Raw genomic sequence first — 16,595 nt, forward strand, 5'->3', positions numbered from 1 at the left:
CTTCATTTAGCTTCTCCTTGTCTATAACTTTATGCTTTGTTTTACACTTTTTATGCAGTAATCACCGCTTCTTTAGAAGTTTCTTTGCAGTTATTGTGTTCTGTGAAGGATACCTCACATAATGAACTGTTCTGCTTGGTTCTATCTGTTCCATTCTCAGCTATTCTTTTACATTAGAGAAACAGTTCATCTGTATGCTTTCACTGTGTTCCTCCTTGAGATATGGCCTGACTGCTTCTTTATGGAGCATACTCAACATGGAAATCTTCCTAATTTTTATACCTGCCCTTAGTACTTTTAATAATTGTTGTTGCTACAGCTGCCTCTTGGGCACTGATACCAATTTCAATATGTCTATCCTCAGAGAGGTCAGGGCTATTTGTTACAACTAAATCTAATATATTTTCGTTACAATTGTGCTTCAAATTATCTGTCCTTGGTAGTTTTCATAGAAGATATTTAGTAATGTTTGACAAGGTTTTTTTGTCATACTCATGACCTGCAAAACTGTAATTCTATAAAAGGTCAGCTGTCATGTAATTCAGACATTAGTTGTGGTGCCTTTTTGAGTGTATGCATAAATCAAAGTGTGTGTGCGGAAGGGGGGGGGGGGTTATATGTAGGGGTACTTGTTTTTATTATTTTGTTTTGTTTTATTTTCTCTTATACAAACTGATTATTTGTTTCAGAGAAGTATGCATTCAGAGCTGTTAAGTATGGTAACTTGCAGGAAGTTAAAAGGTATCACATCATGAAATATTTGTAGAATACCTATTAATTCTTTATAATTTCCAAATCTTTTATCACAGTTGAGTGTGTGTGTGCAGGCTGATATCTGAAGGCCTGGATGTGAATCGCCGACATACACTTGGATGGACATTGTTGCATACTGCTGCCATCAATGGTTGGGTAGATGTGGCACGGCTTCTCTTGCAGTCTGGTGCAGATCCCAATGCCGGAGATGAATTTTTTAGTGCCTATCGCACTGCTCTTGAGAAAGGACTTCACACAGTGGACGGTAATCAGTCTTTTTTCTTCTGTAACAGCATACTTTTATTTAACTAAACAATCGAAAATCCAGGATGGAATGTAACAATATTGTGAAAAGGAAATTTGCGACTTACCATATAATGGAGATGCTGAGTCACAGATAGGCACAACTAAAGGACTGTCACAAATAAATAAAGCTTTCAACGATTAAGGCCTTCATCAACAACACACACACTGTCCGCCGCTCGTGGTCTCGCGGTAGCGTTCTCGCTTCCCGAGCACGGGGTCCCGGGTTCGATTCCCGGCGGGGTCAGGGATTTTCACCTGCCTCGAGATGACTGGGTGTTTGTGTTGTCCTCATCATTTCATCATCATCCTGGAAAGTGGCGAAATTGGACTGAGCAAAGATTGGGTAATTGTACGGGCGCTGATAACCACGCAGTTGAGCGCCCCACAAACCAAACATCATCATCATCAACAACACACACGCGCACACACACACACACACACACACACACACACACACACACACACACACACACACACATTGTTGACAAGGCCTTAATTGCCGAAAGCTTTATTTATTTCTGACAGTCTTTTTGTTGTGCCTATCTGTGACTCAGCATCTCTGCTGTATGGCGAGTAGAAACTTTACTTTTCATAATATTGTTAATTTTATTTAAATTATTTTTCAGGCATTTAGTAACTTGTGAACCTTGTGTAACCTGTATTTGAGTAGTTTTCACAGTTTTGTAGCATATATTTGTAATTAGAACTAATTGCTATTAGTACATTGTGGCCGCATGTGCCTTGTGATATCCAGTATGGAATGTAATATGTATATGAAGGTAGATCACTTCTGGCCAAATAGGTAGATAGCACAAAAACTGTTGATATGGGGCATGTGAGTGTGTAGCACTGAAATAGGTGCCACAGCAGTTGAAATGCCAGATTTGCATTTGAGGAGAGGGCTGCAGATTCTCTTCTGCTCTCCGGATTTAGATTTTCTGTAGTTTCCAAAACTAGGAGCCCTGGGATGTGCATATTATTTGTCATATACAGAAAGAACTTGAGGACAACTAGGTCGGCACAGGAGCTCTCATACTAGTGTCTGAAGAGAACATGCTTCATGAGTAGATAAAAGTTATGGTATACAGATGCATCATCTGACCATACATTTCACCACCTGTGGGATGCATTTGTCATTACCAATGTGCCAGGACTGGTGTACATTCGAAACTATCTACCGATACAGTATTTGATAGTGATGCGCCAATTAACAGTGCCAACAATCGCTCCAGTGCTTAAATTGCCCAGATCGACATCCTCTGCATCCAACTTTTTGTAAAGAAAAGAAAATTCAGGAATTCAAAACACTTGAACACTTATCATACTCTAAAGCCCATTTGAAATAAAAATGACTTTATCTATTACCAATGTCATAGGTTTTCACAACCATTACAATAGGTATGCCCCATGCCTTGAACCAAGAACTGATTCTCAAACCCAAGTTTGTCCAAGGAAAAGGCGGTTACCTTCCTCAGACACTAATTACAGGATACCACTGGGCATTCATCTGCTGGTGCAGCTGGAGACTTAGGCTCATTAGAGGCCTAGTCATTTTCTGTCTTAGAAACATGACCTGAAAACCCCTAACGAGACTTCAAACTTTATAAATAGAAGGGGAGCAGATAGAGATAAAAAGATGTCTATATTAAAAAGTAATTATATGGTACCAATTGATGTGGTTCCCCCCCCTCTCCTCCTCCTTTTTCCTCGCAGTGGCAGACACATCCATTAATATGCCATGCCGTGTTATAGTAACATAACTTCAAGTATATGGGAACACCACAGAAGCAACACACATTGAACTATTGTCACTGGAATGTAATCAGTTGACTTTGATGATAACAACAACACACTGACAATAATGAAGATTCTAGAAGTCAGCAGATGTGCCAAAGGTTGCCTCGACTTAGAGAGAAGTGTTACAGAAATTCAGTGTAGTTCTTTGGCTTTTCTTACGTGACTTCACAACCACTCATTTCTGAAACAGAATCTCAGGTTAATTTTTAACTAACACCTCTGAACATTTCTTTCCGTCAGTGAATAGTTGAGCTCCTCCCCCCATCCCCCGACTTATTGTTATTAAGAATTCCCTGAATGTTTCAGTAATTCCTTGACCCCCTGAAGGCCCGGGGGTTAGAAAGGGCCCAAGGTATACCTGCCTGTCGTAAGAGGCAACTAAAAGGAGTCTCACATGTTTCAGCCTTAATGTGATGGTCCCCTGTAGGGTTTAACCTCAATTTTTCAAAATTTTCCTGAACAGCGAGCCAATTGGGGAAGTGTGCCATACATGGTGCATCGTGTCCATCATGCATTGAGATCTTCAGCCCACTGTCTCATCGTGACATTGCAGTCCCACTCATCCTCCACCTTTTAAGCGAGGACACCTTCCTGGGTGCATTTTCCTCCTCCCACTATGCAGTGTCGCTTTCTGCACCAACGTTGACCGTGGAATTCTTTGCACCTGATATCCAGCATGGTAGCCAGTCCATTGTGGTGGGGCTGCCATGTACTTTGTTGGTTGTAGCCCCCTGACTACACAGGGATTGATCTGCTAATGACTGCACTGGTAACTCCCCATGTATGCCAAGGGGTAGATGCCCATCACCCTGGACCATCAGGACTCCCGGCAATGGCCATCCTGTGGCTGGGTTGCGCCTGTGGGGAGGCCCCATGGTCGGAATGGGTGGCATCATGCCGGATGACACACCATGAAGCGTACTACATCTCTTGCTGGTGGTCCGCCACCAGCAGTCTCTAAGCGGGCAAAGTCTAACTTTAATGCTAAGAAATATGACCCCAAGTTGTTCCCCTCCCTGGCCACACCATGGGAGGAATGCCAGGCTAAGGATGGCAGCGAACATTATTCACCCCGGCACCTCGTATGTACGAGAACTGATGGGGACTACTTTGTTTCAATGAAGCTACAGTTTTTAGTAGATCACTTAGAGGACCAGTTCGGGGAAGTGGAGGGCTTTTCCAAAATGCGGTCAGGGTTAGACTTGATGAAAACGGCATCCTCTGCCCAGTCACAGGAGTTACTCGCTTGTGACAGGCTGGGGGATGTTTCCATTACCACCACGCCTCATAAGAGCTTAAATATGGTCCAGGGTATTATATTCCACAGGGACCTTCTTTTGCAGTCTGACGACAAGCTGCACGTCAACTTAGAGCGACGAGGGGTTCATTTTATGCAAAGCGTCCATCTGGTTCTGAGGGATAACCAGGTATAATCTTGGCCGTCGAGGGTGAAACATTACCCAAGAAGGTCAATGTGATGTTCTACCGCTGTGATGTCAAGCCATGTATCCCTCCCCCATTGCAGTGCTTTAAGTGCTGGAAGCTCAGCCATATGTCTTCCCGCTGTACTTCCAGCATCACATGTCATGATTGTGGATGTCCATCCCAATACTCCATGTGCCCCACCTCCCATCTGTGTCAACTGCAGAGACCATCATTCCCCTTGCTCACCAGACTGCAGGATTTTATAACGAGAAAGAAAAATCATTGAATACAAGACCCTGGACCGACTGACCTACACTGAAGCCAAGAGGAAGTTTGAGCACCTACATCCTGTGACTATGACCACCTCTTATGCTGCTGCTACAAGAACAATTGTAGCCCCATCAGTTCCGCGAGTTCCAGTCAGCTCTCAGAGCTGGAAGAATAAACCTGCCCTCTTGATGGTAGGGGGAACTTCCCTCCCTGTTGCTCCTGTGCCACCTACCTTGGGAGCACTGTCCCCCCAACTATTGGGGACACCAGCCCCACTTCTCAGCCGGGGAAGCGTAAGTCTTCTTCAGCTCCTCTCACTAGAAAGTGGTTCCTTAGGTCCCTGCCTTCCCAGGTTTCTGCTAGTAGGTAAGATGACACCTGCCAGTAGCTGAACCACCCAAAAGCAGCTGGTCGTAGGGCTTCACGATCATCCTCAGTCCTGGAGACTGAATCAGTGAAGCCCTCCCAGCCAGAGAAACCCAAGGCTCAGTGAGAAAAATCCAGATAGAAGACCCCCAAGACCAAAGGAATTGTGGTGGCACCCACACCACTGCTGCTTACAAGCTCTGCATCTGAGGATGAGGTGAAAAATCTGGCGCCCGCTGAGAACATAGATCCCGCCAGACCCTCAGACACAATGGATACAGCCTGTTCAGGAAATAAGTCAGTGGCAGCAGGTGACCGTGAGGCGTAGACTGCCTCATTGTTTCATGCCTTCCCAGGCTCACAATCATGTCATCCTCCAGTGGAATTGCAGTGGTTTTTTCCACCACCTGGATGAGCTATGGCAATTGTTAAGCTTTACACTTGTTTTCTGCATTGGCCTCCAGGAAACTTGGTTCATGGCAATGCGGACCTTTGCCCTTCGAGGCTACAAAGGATACTACAAGAACTGTAATGAATATAATCGAGTGTCAGGTGGAGTTTGCATTTATGTCCTGAACTCGATATGTAGTGAACCTGTGCTCCTTCAAACTCCTCTTGAAGCTGAGGCTGTCAGGATACAGACGACGCAGGAAATAACTGTCTCCCTCCAGACAGTGCAGGACCCCTGAATGCATTGGCTGCTTGATTGATCAACTCCCTAAACCTTTCTTAATTTGGGGAGATTTTAACACCCATAACCCCTTGTGGGGTAGCACCACGGTTACTGGCTGTGGCAGAGGTGTCGAAAATTTACTGTCCCATCTTGACCTCTGTCTCTTGGATACTGGGGCCACCACACATTTCAGTGTGGGCCTAGGTAGTTACTCGGCCATTGATTTATCAATTTGCAGCCCAGGACTTCTCCCATCTATCCACTGGAGAGCACATGACAACCTGTGTGGTAGTGACCACTTCCCCATCTTCCTGTCACTGCCCCGGTGTCATGCCCATGGATGCCTACCCAGATGGGCTTTAAACAAGGCAGACTGGGTAGCCTTCACCTCTTCTGTTACCATTTAATCTACCCCACATGGTGCCATCGATGTTGTGATTGAGCAGGTCACTACAACAATAATTTCTGCGGCAGAAAACACGATCCCTCGTTCTCTATGGTGCCCCTGGTGGAAGACAGTCCATTAGTGGTCGCCAGAAGTCACTGAGGAAATTAAAGAGTGTTGACCAGCTTTACAGCAAAATAAGCGGCACCCTTCCCTAGAGCACCTAATACCCTTTAAGCGGCTCCGTGCCCGCGTTCACCTCCTTATAAAACGACAGAAACAGGAGTGTTGGGAGAGGCACTTGTCAACCATTGGGTGCCATACATCACCTTCCCAAGTCTGAATGAAGATCAGAGGTCTTTTTGGGTACCAGACCCGAAAAGGTGTGCCTGGTGTTAACATAAATGGCATGCTCTCTACTGACACAAACACAGTTGCCAAGCACTTTGCTGAACATTATGCTTGAGCCTCTGCATCAGAGAACTACCCCCAAGCCTTTCACACCCCCCAGGGGGTCCACAACTCTTTTGGGGACACGTGCGTAGCGAGCACGGGACCCCGAGCTAATGTGCCCCTCCTTCCTTTCCGGGCTGCATACCTTCCTTTTCCGCATCCTTCCCTATCCCCCATCTTGCCCCACCCCCCCTCCCCTCACCTCTGGCTCTTTCCTTCCCTTTCTCTCCCTCTGGGAGTATGGTTTGTGTCTACGTCCGGAGATGGACGCTTGTAAATTTAACGCATTCTTCGCCTTCTCTGCTTGTATGTCTTCGTCCTTCCTTTGTCCTTCTCTTTTCCTTACCTCTTCTCTTTACTCTTTTCTCCGCTGCGGCATTTGAGACCTCTCTTCTTTCCTTTCCCTTTCTTTGTTTTTCCCTTTCTCTTTCTTCCTCCCTGTGTGTGTCTGAAGGCCGACCCACGCATTTTCGTGCATAGCCGGTGACAGGGTAACGCGCAATTTCCCGCCCCGGGTAGACAGGTAGGACACGTACGTACCCCCTGGTAACGGCCAGGTGCAGGGAGGGGTGATTACCCGAGCTGATACCTTCCGAAAGTGCCGATTGGTCCCTCCGTCCGTTTGTCGGGAGGTGTGACCTGAGGTGTGAACAATCATCTAAGGCGGGAGTGCCCTCAGAGAGGGCCCCCACAAGGGAGGAGCGAGCCATCGGAGACGCTGGTAATCGTGGGGGATTCTTCCGCAATGGTTTCCTCACCTTCCACTATGTCTGCTCACAAGCGTAAGTTCACTGAGTCTCAGCCACAGACAGTTCTTCCATCATTGCCACAGTTCCTTGTTGTTTCTCGGTCTGATGAAGGTCACGACTTCTCCATGGTCAACCCTTTCATTATTCAGAAAGGTGTTGACACAATTGCAGGTCCTGTAAAGTCTTGTTCCAGATTACGGAATGGCACCTTGTTGTTAGAAACAGTCAGTGCCCTCCAGGCACAAAAATTGCTGCGTACTTCACTTCTCCACACCTTCCCTGTCCGGGTGGAACCGCACCGTACTTTAAATTCCTCACATGGAGTCGTTTATACATGCTCCCTCAATGCATTGTCTGATGACGAAATTCAGCACTACCTGTCTGACCAGGGCGTAACGGCTGTTAATAGAGTTATGAAAAGGGTTGACGCGAACATCATTCCAACTTGCACTGTCTTCTTGACATTTGACAAAGTTCAACTCCCATCCAAAATCAAAGCAGGCTATGAGATAATTTCCGTTCGCCCTTATGTCCCAAACCCTACGCGTTGCTATCGGTGTCAGCAGTTCAATCACACCAGCCAGTCCTGTTCCAATCCGACCAAATGTGTTACGTGTGGCAAGGATGCCCATGAGGGTGCTTGTCCACCTCCATCCCCTCGCTGCATCAACTGTATGGGTGACCACGCTGCTTCCTCTCGAGATTGTCCCATTTTTAAAGACGAAAAGCTCATCCAGGAAATCAGAGTGAAGGAAAAGGTGTCGACCTTTGCTGCTCGAAAATTATTCGCCAGTCGACAGCCCACCATGCCTCAGACAGAAAAATACAGCACTGTCCTTGCTTCTCCTCAGCCAACAAAGAAGGCGGCCACGCAGACTTGCGACCTCACCTTTAGTGCCATGGTCGTCAGTTCGGCCAGCGCAAAGATCGCCCGTTCAACCTCACCACTTTCGCCTGCCCACTCTACGGCTCACCCTTCATCGAGTTCTGCTAAATCTCGAGCTCAAAAGTCAGACACCAAGACTTCGAAAAAAGAGCATACTCGTGAAGATTTTTAACGTACCCCAACTTCACAACCATTGGTTCCTCCTTCATCTAAACATCATATTTCCAAGAAGGCTAATAAGAAACCCAGTTCATCTCCTTTTCCACCAAGGCGTGTCTCATCTACAACACCACCTGGCGGAAATCGCCCTCGGCCGTCTTCTGTGTCGCCGAGGCGCACTGCTGGCGGCTGATCAACCGGCCGATCGCTGGTGGCAGGAGCTGCTCCTGAACAACCTATGGATCAGGATCTTCTGCCTTCGGCTGAATGCCATTCCATGCTGTCGGTCGCAAGCTCTGAGCAGTCGTTGAGTTGACGGCAACCTTGGTCACATTCCTCCATTTTCTGTTCACCCTATGTCCATTATCCACTGGAATATCCGCGGCATTCGAGCCAATCGGGATGAATTGTCGATCCTCTCACGATCCTACTCGCCGGTCATCTTCTGTCTTCAGGAAACAAAGCTGCGTCCCCATGACCGCTTTGTTCTCCCCCATTTTCAGTCCGTCCGATTTGATCTCCCCTCTGTTGAAGGCACTCCAGCCCATGGAGGACTCACGATTCTTTTCCATGATACTCTCCATTATCACCCAATCCACTTAAACACTTCCTTCCAAGCTGTCGCTGTCCGTCTTTCCCTTTCTGGATATACCTTTGCTCTTTGTACTGTATACATTCCATCGTCCACACCAATGGCATGAGCTGATCTCCTTCATCTTCTTGGTCAGCTTCCACCCCCCTATTTGCTGGTTGGGGACTTCAATGCCCACCACCCGCTTTGGGGATCTCCACATCCTTGTCCACGTGGCTCACTATTGCTAGACGTCTTCCACCAAGCGAATCTAGTTTGCCTCAACACTGGAGTCCCTACATTTTTGTCTGCCTCCATGACAAATTTCTCTCGTTTCGACCTTTCGGTCGGTACTGTGCCGCTAGCTTGGCGCTTCGAATGGTTCGCCCTTGATGATACACACTCGAGTGATCACTTTCCATGTGTCCTTAGACTGCAGCCTCAACTGCCCTATATGCGCCCGCAACGCTGAAAGTTTGCCCAAGCCGATTGGACACTTTTTTCGTCTCTAGCGACATTCGATGACCGTCACTTTCCTAGCATCGACGATGAGGTCACACATATTACCGACGTTATTTTTACAGCTGCGGAACGTTCAATACCACGCACCTCCGAATTGCCCCAGAGCCCCCCAGTTCCTTGGTGGAACGAGGCATGCCGTGACGCAATATGTGAGCGGCGATGTGGTCTTCGCGTTTTCCGCCACCATCCTACTTTGACCAACTGTATCCGCTATAAGCAGTTTCGTGCGCGGTGCCGTCGCATCATCCGCGATAGCAAGAAGGCAAGCTGGAAATTCTTTATTAGCTCATTTAACACCTTCACTCCCTCCTCGGAAGTTTGGAGTTGGATTCGGCGGTTATCAGGCGCGCCTAGTTTCTCCCCGGTCTCTGGGCTCACTGTCGCGCATGATACGTTAGTGGATCCCATCGCAATTTCTAACTCCTTGGGTGAACACTTTGCTGAGATTTCGAGCTCTTTTAATTACCCGCCAGCGTTTCTCCCGAAGAAACGTGCAGCGGAAGTGCAACCTCTTGCTTTCTTCTCTCAAAATCGCGAAAGCTATAATACTGTTTTCTCCATGCGGGAACTCCAACATGCACTCTATTCTTCTCACTCCTCCGCCCCAGAACCGGATGGTATCCACATCCAAATGTTGCTGCATTTATCAACCCATAGTCTGCGTTACCTCCTTCGCATTTATAATCGAATTTGGACCGATAGTACTTTTCCCAGACGATGGCAGGAAGCTATCGTCGTTCCTGTTCCGAAACCTGGAAAGGACAAACATCTCCCCTCTAGCTATCGCCCCATTTCTCTCACGAGTAGTGTATGTAAGGTTTTGGAGCGTATGGTGAATTGCTGTTTAGCTTGGTGGCTGGAGTCCCGCAGTCTTTTAACACCTGCCCATTGCGGTTTCCGAAAGCATCGTTCTGCAGTTGACCATCTTGTTTCTCTCTCCACTTATATCATGAATAATTTTGTCCGGAAACGCCAAACAGTAGCAATATTTTTTGATCTGGAGAGAGCATACGATACCTGTTGGAGGACAGGCATCCTCCGCACGCTGTTCTCTTGGGGCTTTCGAGGTCGGCTGCGGCTTTTTCTTCGCGAATTTATGGCAGAGCGCACATTTAGAGTGCGGGTGAACACTACTTTCTCCCGTACTTTCTCCCAAGAAAACGGGGTACCCCAGGGCTCCGTGCTAAGTGTTGTACTGTTTGCTATTGCCATAAATCCAATTATGGATTGTCTCCTTCCTGATGTCTTGGGCTCCCTCTTTGTGGACGATTTTGCGATCTACTACAGCTCTCAACGGACCAGCCTTCTTGAACGACGTCTTCAAGGATGTCTCAATCGCCTCTACTCTTGGAGCACCGAAACCGGCTTCCGTTTTTCTCCCAGTAAGACCGTTTGTGTTAATTTTTGGCAACGTAAGGAGTTTCTTCCACCCTCCTTACATCTAGGACCTGTCAACCTTCTGTTTTCGGACGTCGCTAAATTTTTGGGTCTTATGTTTGACAGAAAACTGTGCTGGTCCTCCCATGTTTCCTATCTTTCGGCTCACTGTCTGCTATCGCTCAACACCCTCCGTGTCCTGAATGGTACCTCCTGGGGAGCGGACAGAGTGGTCCTTCTCCGCCTCTATCGCCCCTTAGTGCGCTCGAAATTGGACTATGGAAGCATAGTTTACTCTTCTCTATCGCGCCTTAGTGCGCTCGAAATTGGACTATGGAAGCATAGTTTACTCCTCTGCTCGGCCGTCTATCCTTCGTCGCCTCGACTCTATCCACCACTGTGGATTACGTTTAGTGTCTGGAGCTTTTTACACCAGCCCTGTGGAAAGCCTTTATGCTGAGACTGCTGAACCTCTGCTGTCCAATCGGCGTGCAGTCCTTCTGAGTCATTATGCTAGCCATCTGTCTTCCATGCCTGCTAATCCAGCCCATGACATTTTTTTCGACGCCTCCTTTGATGTAGGGTATGCAGGCCGCCCCTCCTCCCTACTACCACCGGGACTCCATTTCCATCAACTGCTCCATTCTCTTTCCTTCCACTTTCCTAAAACCTTCTTGACAACTTGGGGTACAGCACCGCCTTGGCTCCGTCCCCGGATCTGCCTGCTCCGTGACCTTTGTCAATTTCCCAAGGATGGTACCCCTTCACTTGTTTATCGTCGGGCATTTGCTGCTCTATGTGCACAAGTGAAGGAAGCCACATTTATTTACACTGATGGCTCTAAAACATCGTTAGGTGTAGGGAGTGCCTATATTGTTGGCGACACCCCAAATCAATTTCGGCTTCCCGACCAGTGTTCGGTTTATACTGCGGAGCTTTACGCTGTTCTCCAGGCTGTCCACTACATCCGCCGCCATCAGCGGATACAGTATGTTATCTGCTCAGATTCTCTCAGCTCTCTCCTCAGTCTCCAAGCTCTTTACCCTGTGCACCCTCTGGTCCACCGGATTCAGGACTGTCTGTGCTTGCTCCACCTCGGGGGCGTCTCGGTGGCGTTCCTCTGGCTCCCGGGACACGGTATCTGTGGAAATGAGGCGGCCGATATTGCGGCCAAGGCTGCAGTCTCTCTTCTTCGGCCAGCTATTCAATCGATTCCCTTCGCCGATTCACAGAGCGTTTTATGTCGTCGTGTTGTTCTTCTATGGCACGCACATTGGTCGACACTTCCCCATAATAAATTGCGGGACGTGAAAGCTCTTCCTTGTGCTTGGACCTCTTCCTCCCGAACGCGTCGTCGGGAGGAGGTAATTTTAACTCGACTCCGGATAGGGCACTGTCTTTTTAGCCATCGACATCTTTTAAGCGGCGATCCTCCCCCACTCAGTCCCCACTGCTCTCAGCTGTGGACGGTAAGACACCTTTTAATTGAGTGCCCCTATTTTACTCCGTTACGCGCCCGTCTACAGCTGTCGCCTGATATATCATCAATTTTAGCAGATGACACGCGCTCGGCCGATCGCGTTCTCGAGTTTATTAGTGCCAGCGAAATGACGTCAGTCATTTTAAGCCTTTTTTTTGGGGAGAACCAACCCCTTTCTGTAGTGGATTTTTAAGCCTTCCTTCTGCTTTTAGTTTCTCCAATTTTTTGAGTTTCGTTCCCATTGCTGCTGGTTTCCATTTTCGGTTTTTACTGTTTCCTAACAAATTATTATTAATTTCAGTTTTCTGATTTTATTTTCTTTCCAAGTTAGTAGCAGGCAAGCATTGATCATCTTGCAGAAGAATGAAGTTATTTTTGCAAGTTTGCTAAAGAAATTCCGCTGAGGCAATCATTTTATTTGAAACGAAGTGTGTTTCATTCTACAGTATTGGCTAGTTCCAACTGTTCGATAAATTTCAAGTGCACTTTATCATCTTCTGCCATGTATGGCATTATGCCATGATAAAGAATCAAACATGAGATCGTAGAGTACTGGTACTCCAAGAAAATTTACATCCCAAAAACCACACTGGAAAGCTTAATATCAGATGGAACCTACTTCAGTGTGAATCTGGAAAAAGCCAATTAGCACTTCAAGCCGAATTATGCATTTAGTATGGTTTACGAAATTTCGATGCTCTTAGGAGTATCCTCTGATGCCCTGTTTCTTTTATGGTGTAATTTAAGCTCTCTTAGTGCTTTATACACACGAACATGCGTGCTTCCTACACCACTGCAGTTGCACACACACAATAATGCATTTTCTGGCGCTCTCTGGCAACTGGTAAATCGAACCTATTTCTAACAGTATTGCGAACGGTGGTTAGAAAAGTGTTACTTTCAAAGTAAATTTCTTTTTACGCAAGATGAATTATGTTTCGTGTGAGAAAGTGGGATGGATACCTAAATCACAGAGCGTTCGAAACTGAACAGTTTGAGGACCAGCCACTTACAAGAATTTCGAGCCGAGGCATTTATGTCATAATTTTAAATTTACTGGCACATTTGTGTGATGTATCTTAAAGTATAACACACGCAAAAGAGATCAATATTACATGTGAAAGCTTAGCTTCTATTGTAGCGTGTTAATCTTAGAGACCAGTATTATATGTGAAAGCTTAGCTTTTCTTGTAGATATACGGTACTGTGTACATTAATGTAAACTGTTAACTTTTCCTCTTGTGTGTTCGCGCTATGTAACCAGTAATCTTGCTATTGGCTGACTATAACACGTGTCCTATGCTCTGAATAGCTGCTGTCATCGGCTGGCGACATCTCGTGTCTTGAGATATGACTCGCTTACAAAAGGACATCGCAACCTCGGTTGCAACACTCCGGAAACTAACGCGCTGTGTTTGGTGCAATTTGAATTTATACTTTCGTAATACGAAATTATGCAGCGTATATGTTGCTGCAAATCAAAGGTCTTTCCAAAACTTCTCTCCTTTTTTTTATTAGAAGTCTCTCCAAAACTTCTCTGCTCCTTCAAAGGATTGATAAGTTTACAGTTCCGGGGGACAACCTACTGTCACTTAGCACAGAAGAAGTGTATTTTCGCCCGGGAAAAAACCATATTTTTTAAACGGGATATCCGGGAATAATCTGGGAATTTTTTTTTCTTGTCCCCGTATACACCCTGATCTTTTTGTTCTCCAGAGGTATGTCCCTGGGTGTGGCCAACCACACTATTGGCTGCCTTAAATTGTTCTTCTGGCCAATCAGATTATTGTTCACCATCTATGTTAAATATTTTTGTAATGCCCACAGTTTCCATGGCTATACAAGCACACACAACAACATTTTCAACTGTATAAGGTCTTTGTAAAAGTGAAAAATTTTTAAATTCCTTTATTGCACACACAGCATGTCATCAGTTAAGAATAGATATCCTGTTCGCTGTCCATTTGTCACAGTGTCGTCCTCCTCCTCCCCCTCCTGCTCCAGTGTCTCCCTGCACTTCAGCATCATTCCCACATTTCTCTTGGCAAGAGACCACATGCATGCACTAAAAAGGCTTTTATAACAGTATCCCTTGCCTGGCACAGTGCTAGCAGCTTTATCTCCAATTACACACAGTGTCTGAAACCCTACCCACTCCATTCTTTGCAACAGCACAGGAAAACATTCTGTCATATTCTCCGTCACAAGGACTTGGGCTTTACACTACTTGTAAACATTCTTTGCTCCCCTTTTTTATGCAGCAGTCTTTGACTTATGGATCTCATTCATCTGCCACTCTCATGCAGTAAACACACAACAGTCATATTAACTTATATGATACCATTAACTACAAATGTTGTGTGTTCATACACGAAATTAACCTCCCTTTCATAAATATGCTCTCATGCCACAAAATACTCCCTCATGTTTCGTACATTGAAGATGCCAGCATTTCTCATTCCCTCTCCTAACATGTAGGTGTTTGGCACAACAACATTTTCTATTGTATAAGGCCGAATCTACGAGTGATGATTGTGAAAGTGTTCTACTAACTGCTTGTTCCACTCTTCTGTAGCTTATGTTATGGGTGGACTGGGGGCGAGGTTGCTGCCTCTTCTGTCTACAACTGCCTCTACCTCCCACATGGACAGTTGTAGCCAGGTCCATATTCTCAGGTCCATTTTGGAATGCATTACAACCTATAGTGAACAGATATCACTGAATACTGATCGTGAAGCAGTAGCTGTTGGAGTCCACTGAACTACCGTGTTAAGAGTGTCGTATGTATCTTCCACCTAGTAGAAATACACAGTTCCAAAATATTAAACAGTTGATGCAACAATTACTCATGCATTTCATTATCTCAGGCTATTTTAAAGCCCACATCTTTTGTGGGCTAGTGCAAATACACACATCAGAGACAGATTATTGAAACTTCTCAAATGAACTATACATTCCGCTATTGAAAAATGGGGTGCTAACGCACTTTAGTGTTGCAGACGGTACTTTCTGTGCTTTTTATCATGCATTATGTAGCTCAAACCTAGCACAAATGATGTAACAGCATGCTTATTATGATGTGTGTGATAGTACCCATCATCTTGTTGTCCCATGTTTGTAACTTGATTGGTAGCTGCCACATAGTGCTTTGAAATGAGCCAAATGCCAAACATATGCTTCCACTGCTAAAATCATGCTGAACCAAATCAAACTGCGCAAGATGCTATGAATATCAGTCTACAAGCAGTTAAAAACTACTACACCTTAAAATGTAGAGAAGTCGAGCATGTCCACTAGCTCTGATACCACTTGTAACATAAACAATATTTTTGCTAGCAAACTTTTAGTATTTTTATATAGATGAACTTTTCTTTATTAAGCAACTATTTTCAGTCAGTTTAGGACCATCTTGAGACCACATTTTTCTTTCTTTCTTTTCTTTTTTTTTCTTTTTTGTCCAATAGTGGTTGGAAATGACAAATTTCTTTTACAAAATTGAATTTCCCTGACCCTTATTGTTTAAAGTAAAATTTAAATTTGTTTAATGACCACAGGATAAATATTCTGTATAGGAACATTTTACTTAAAGAAATATTTGACACTTAAGACTGTAAGAATATGTACACTCAAAATTCTGACCCTGCCAATAAGTATCTTAATAAGACTTTATATTTCTCATTTTAAAGACATAGTTTTTTTCCATTTGATAATGTATCCTTCACAAATGTGTCTGTAAGTTACATGTGAGTGCAAAATTTTTGTAATGTAAGCCATGCAAAAACTAAAGTATTATCATTTTGTAGTGATATTTTTTTTTCTGTCTTTAAAAGTGTATATGATTACTTGGAAAGATGTTAGTTAATACAATATTTCAGAAATAAAATTTATTTTCTAAAATATTTTGAATGGCTGTGTTACAAAATGTGGGAAAATTTATGCATCTAATAATCTCCCAATAAACATAGAACCCAGTATTAAAGCCATTTGAAAAACCCATACCTTTAATAAACAAATTTCTAAGTGTGTATAAGTTTTCGTATAGTTGCTGTCTTTTGTATCATTGTTAGAAGTTCTGTTACTCAATATCTTAAAATTTTGCAAATAATTTGTTGAAAATTTGTCAAATGAGTCTAGGCCCCATGAAAAATACAAGTCATTCGTTAGCAGCTGGTCTGTCAGTCTTCGCTACTCAGTCACTATCACACCATTTGTGTTCAGACAGCCAAAGTCAGACTCTCCCCAGTTGTAGTCATGCACTCTAAGTTGTCGCCAGGTCACCAGCAGTCATGTATTCAAAATCAAAGAGTGTCACTGGTAGTTTCCATTCATAACATGGTTAAACATTATTGATATGTATTTTTGAAGATTAATTAACCATGTGAACTGCAATCTGAGTAGATTGTGATACAAATTTATATTGACT

General features: G+C 44.9%; 1 protein-coding gene across 1 annotated transcript in view; it reads left to right on the forward strand.

The window, feature by feature from the left end:
* Window positions 1-16,595, forward strand: part of LOC124619441 (caseinolytic peptidase B protein homolog) — an 88,307-nt gene that overhangs the window by 5,855 nt on the left and 65,857 nt on the right. The window contains exons 2-3 of the mRNA XM_047145828.1: window positions 690-741; window positions 828-1,018. Of these exons, the coding sequence (XP_047001784.1) occupies window positions 690-741; window positions 828-1,018 (243 nt within the window). The remainder of the gene's footprint in view (window positions 1-689; window positions 742-827; window positions 1,019-16,595) is intronic.

The sequence above is a fragment of the Schistocerca americana genome, chromosome 6 (genome assembly GCF_021461395.2).
Source record: "Schistocerca americana isolate TAMUIC-IGC-003095 chromosome 6, iqSchAmer2.1, whole genome shotgun sequence".
Lineage (NCBI taxonomy): Eukaryota > Metazoa > Arthropoda > Insecta > Orthoptera > Acrididae > Schistocerca > Schistocerca americana.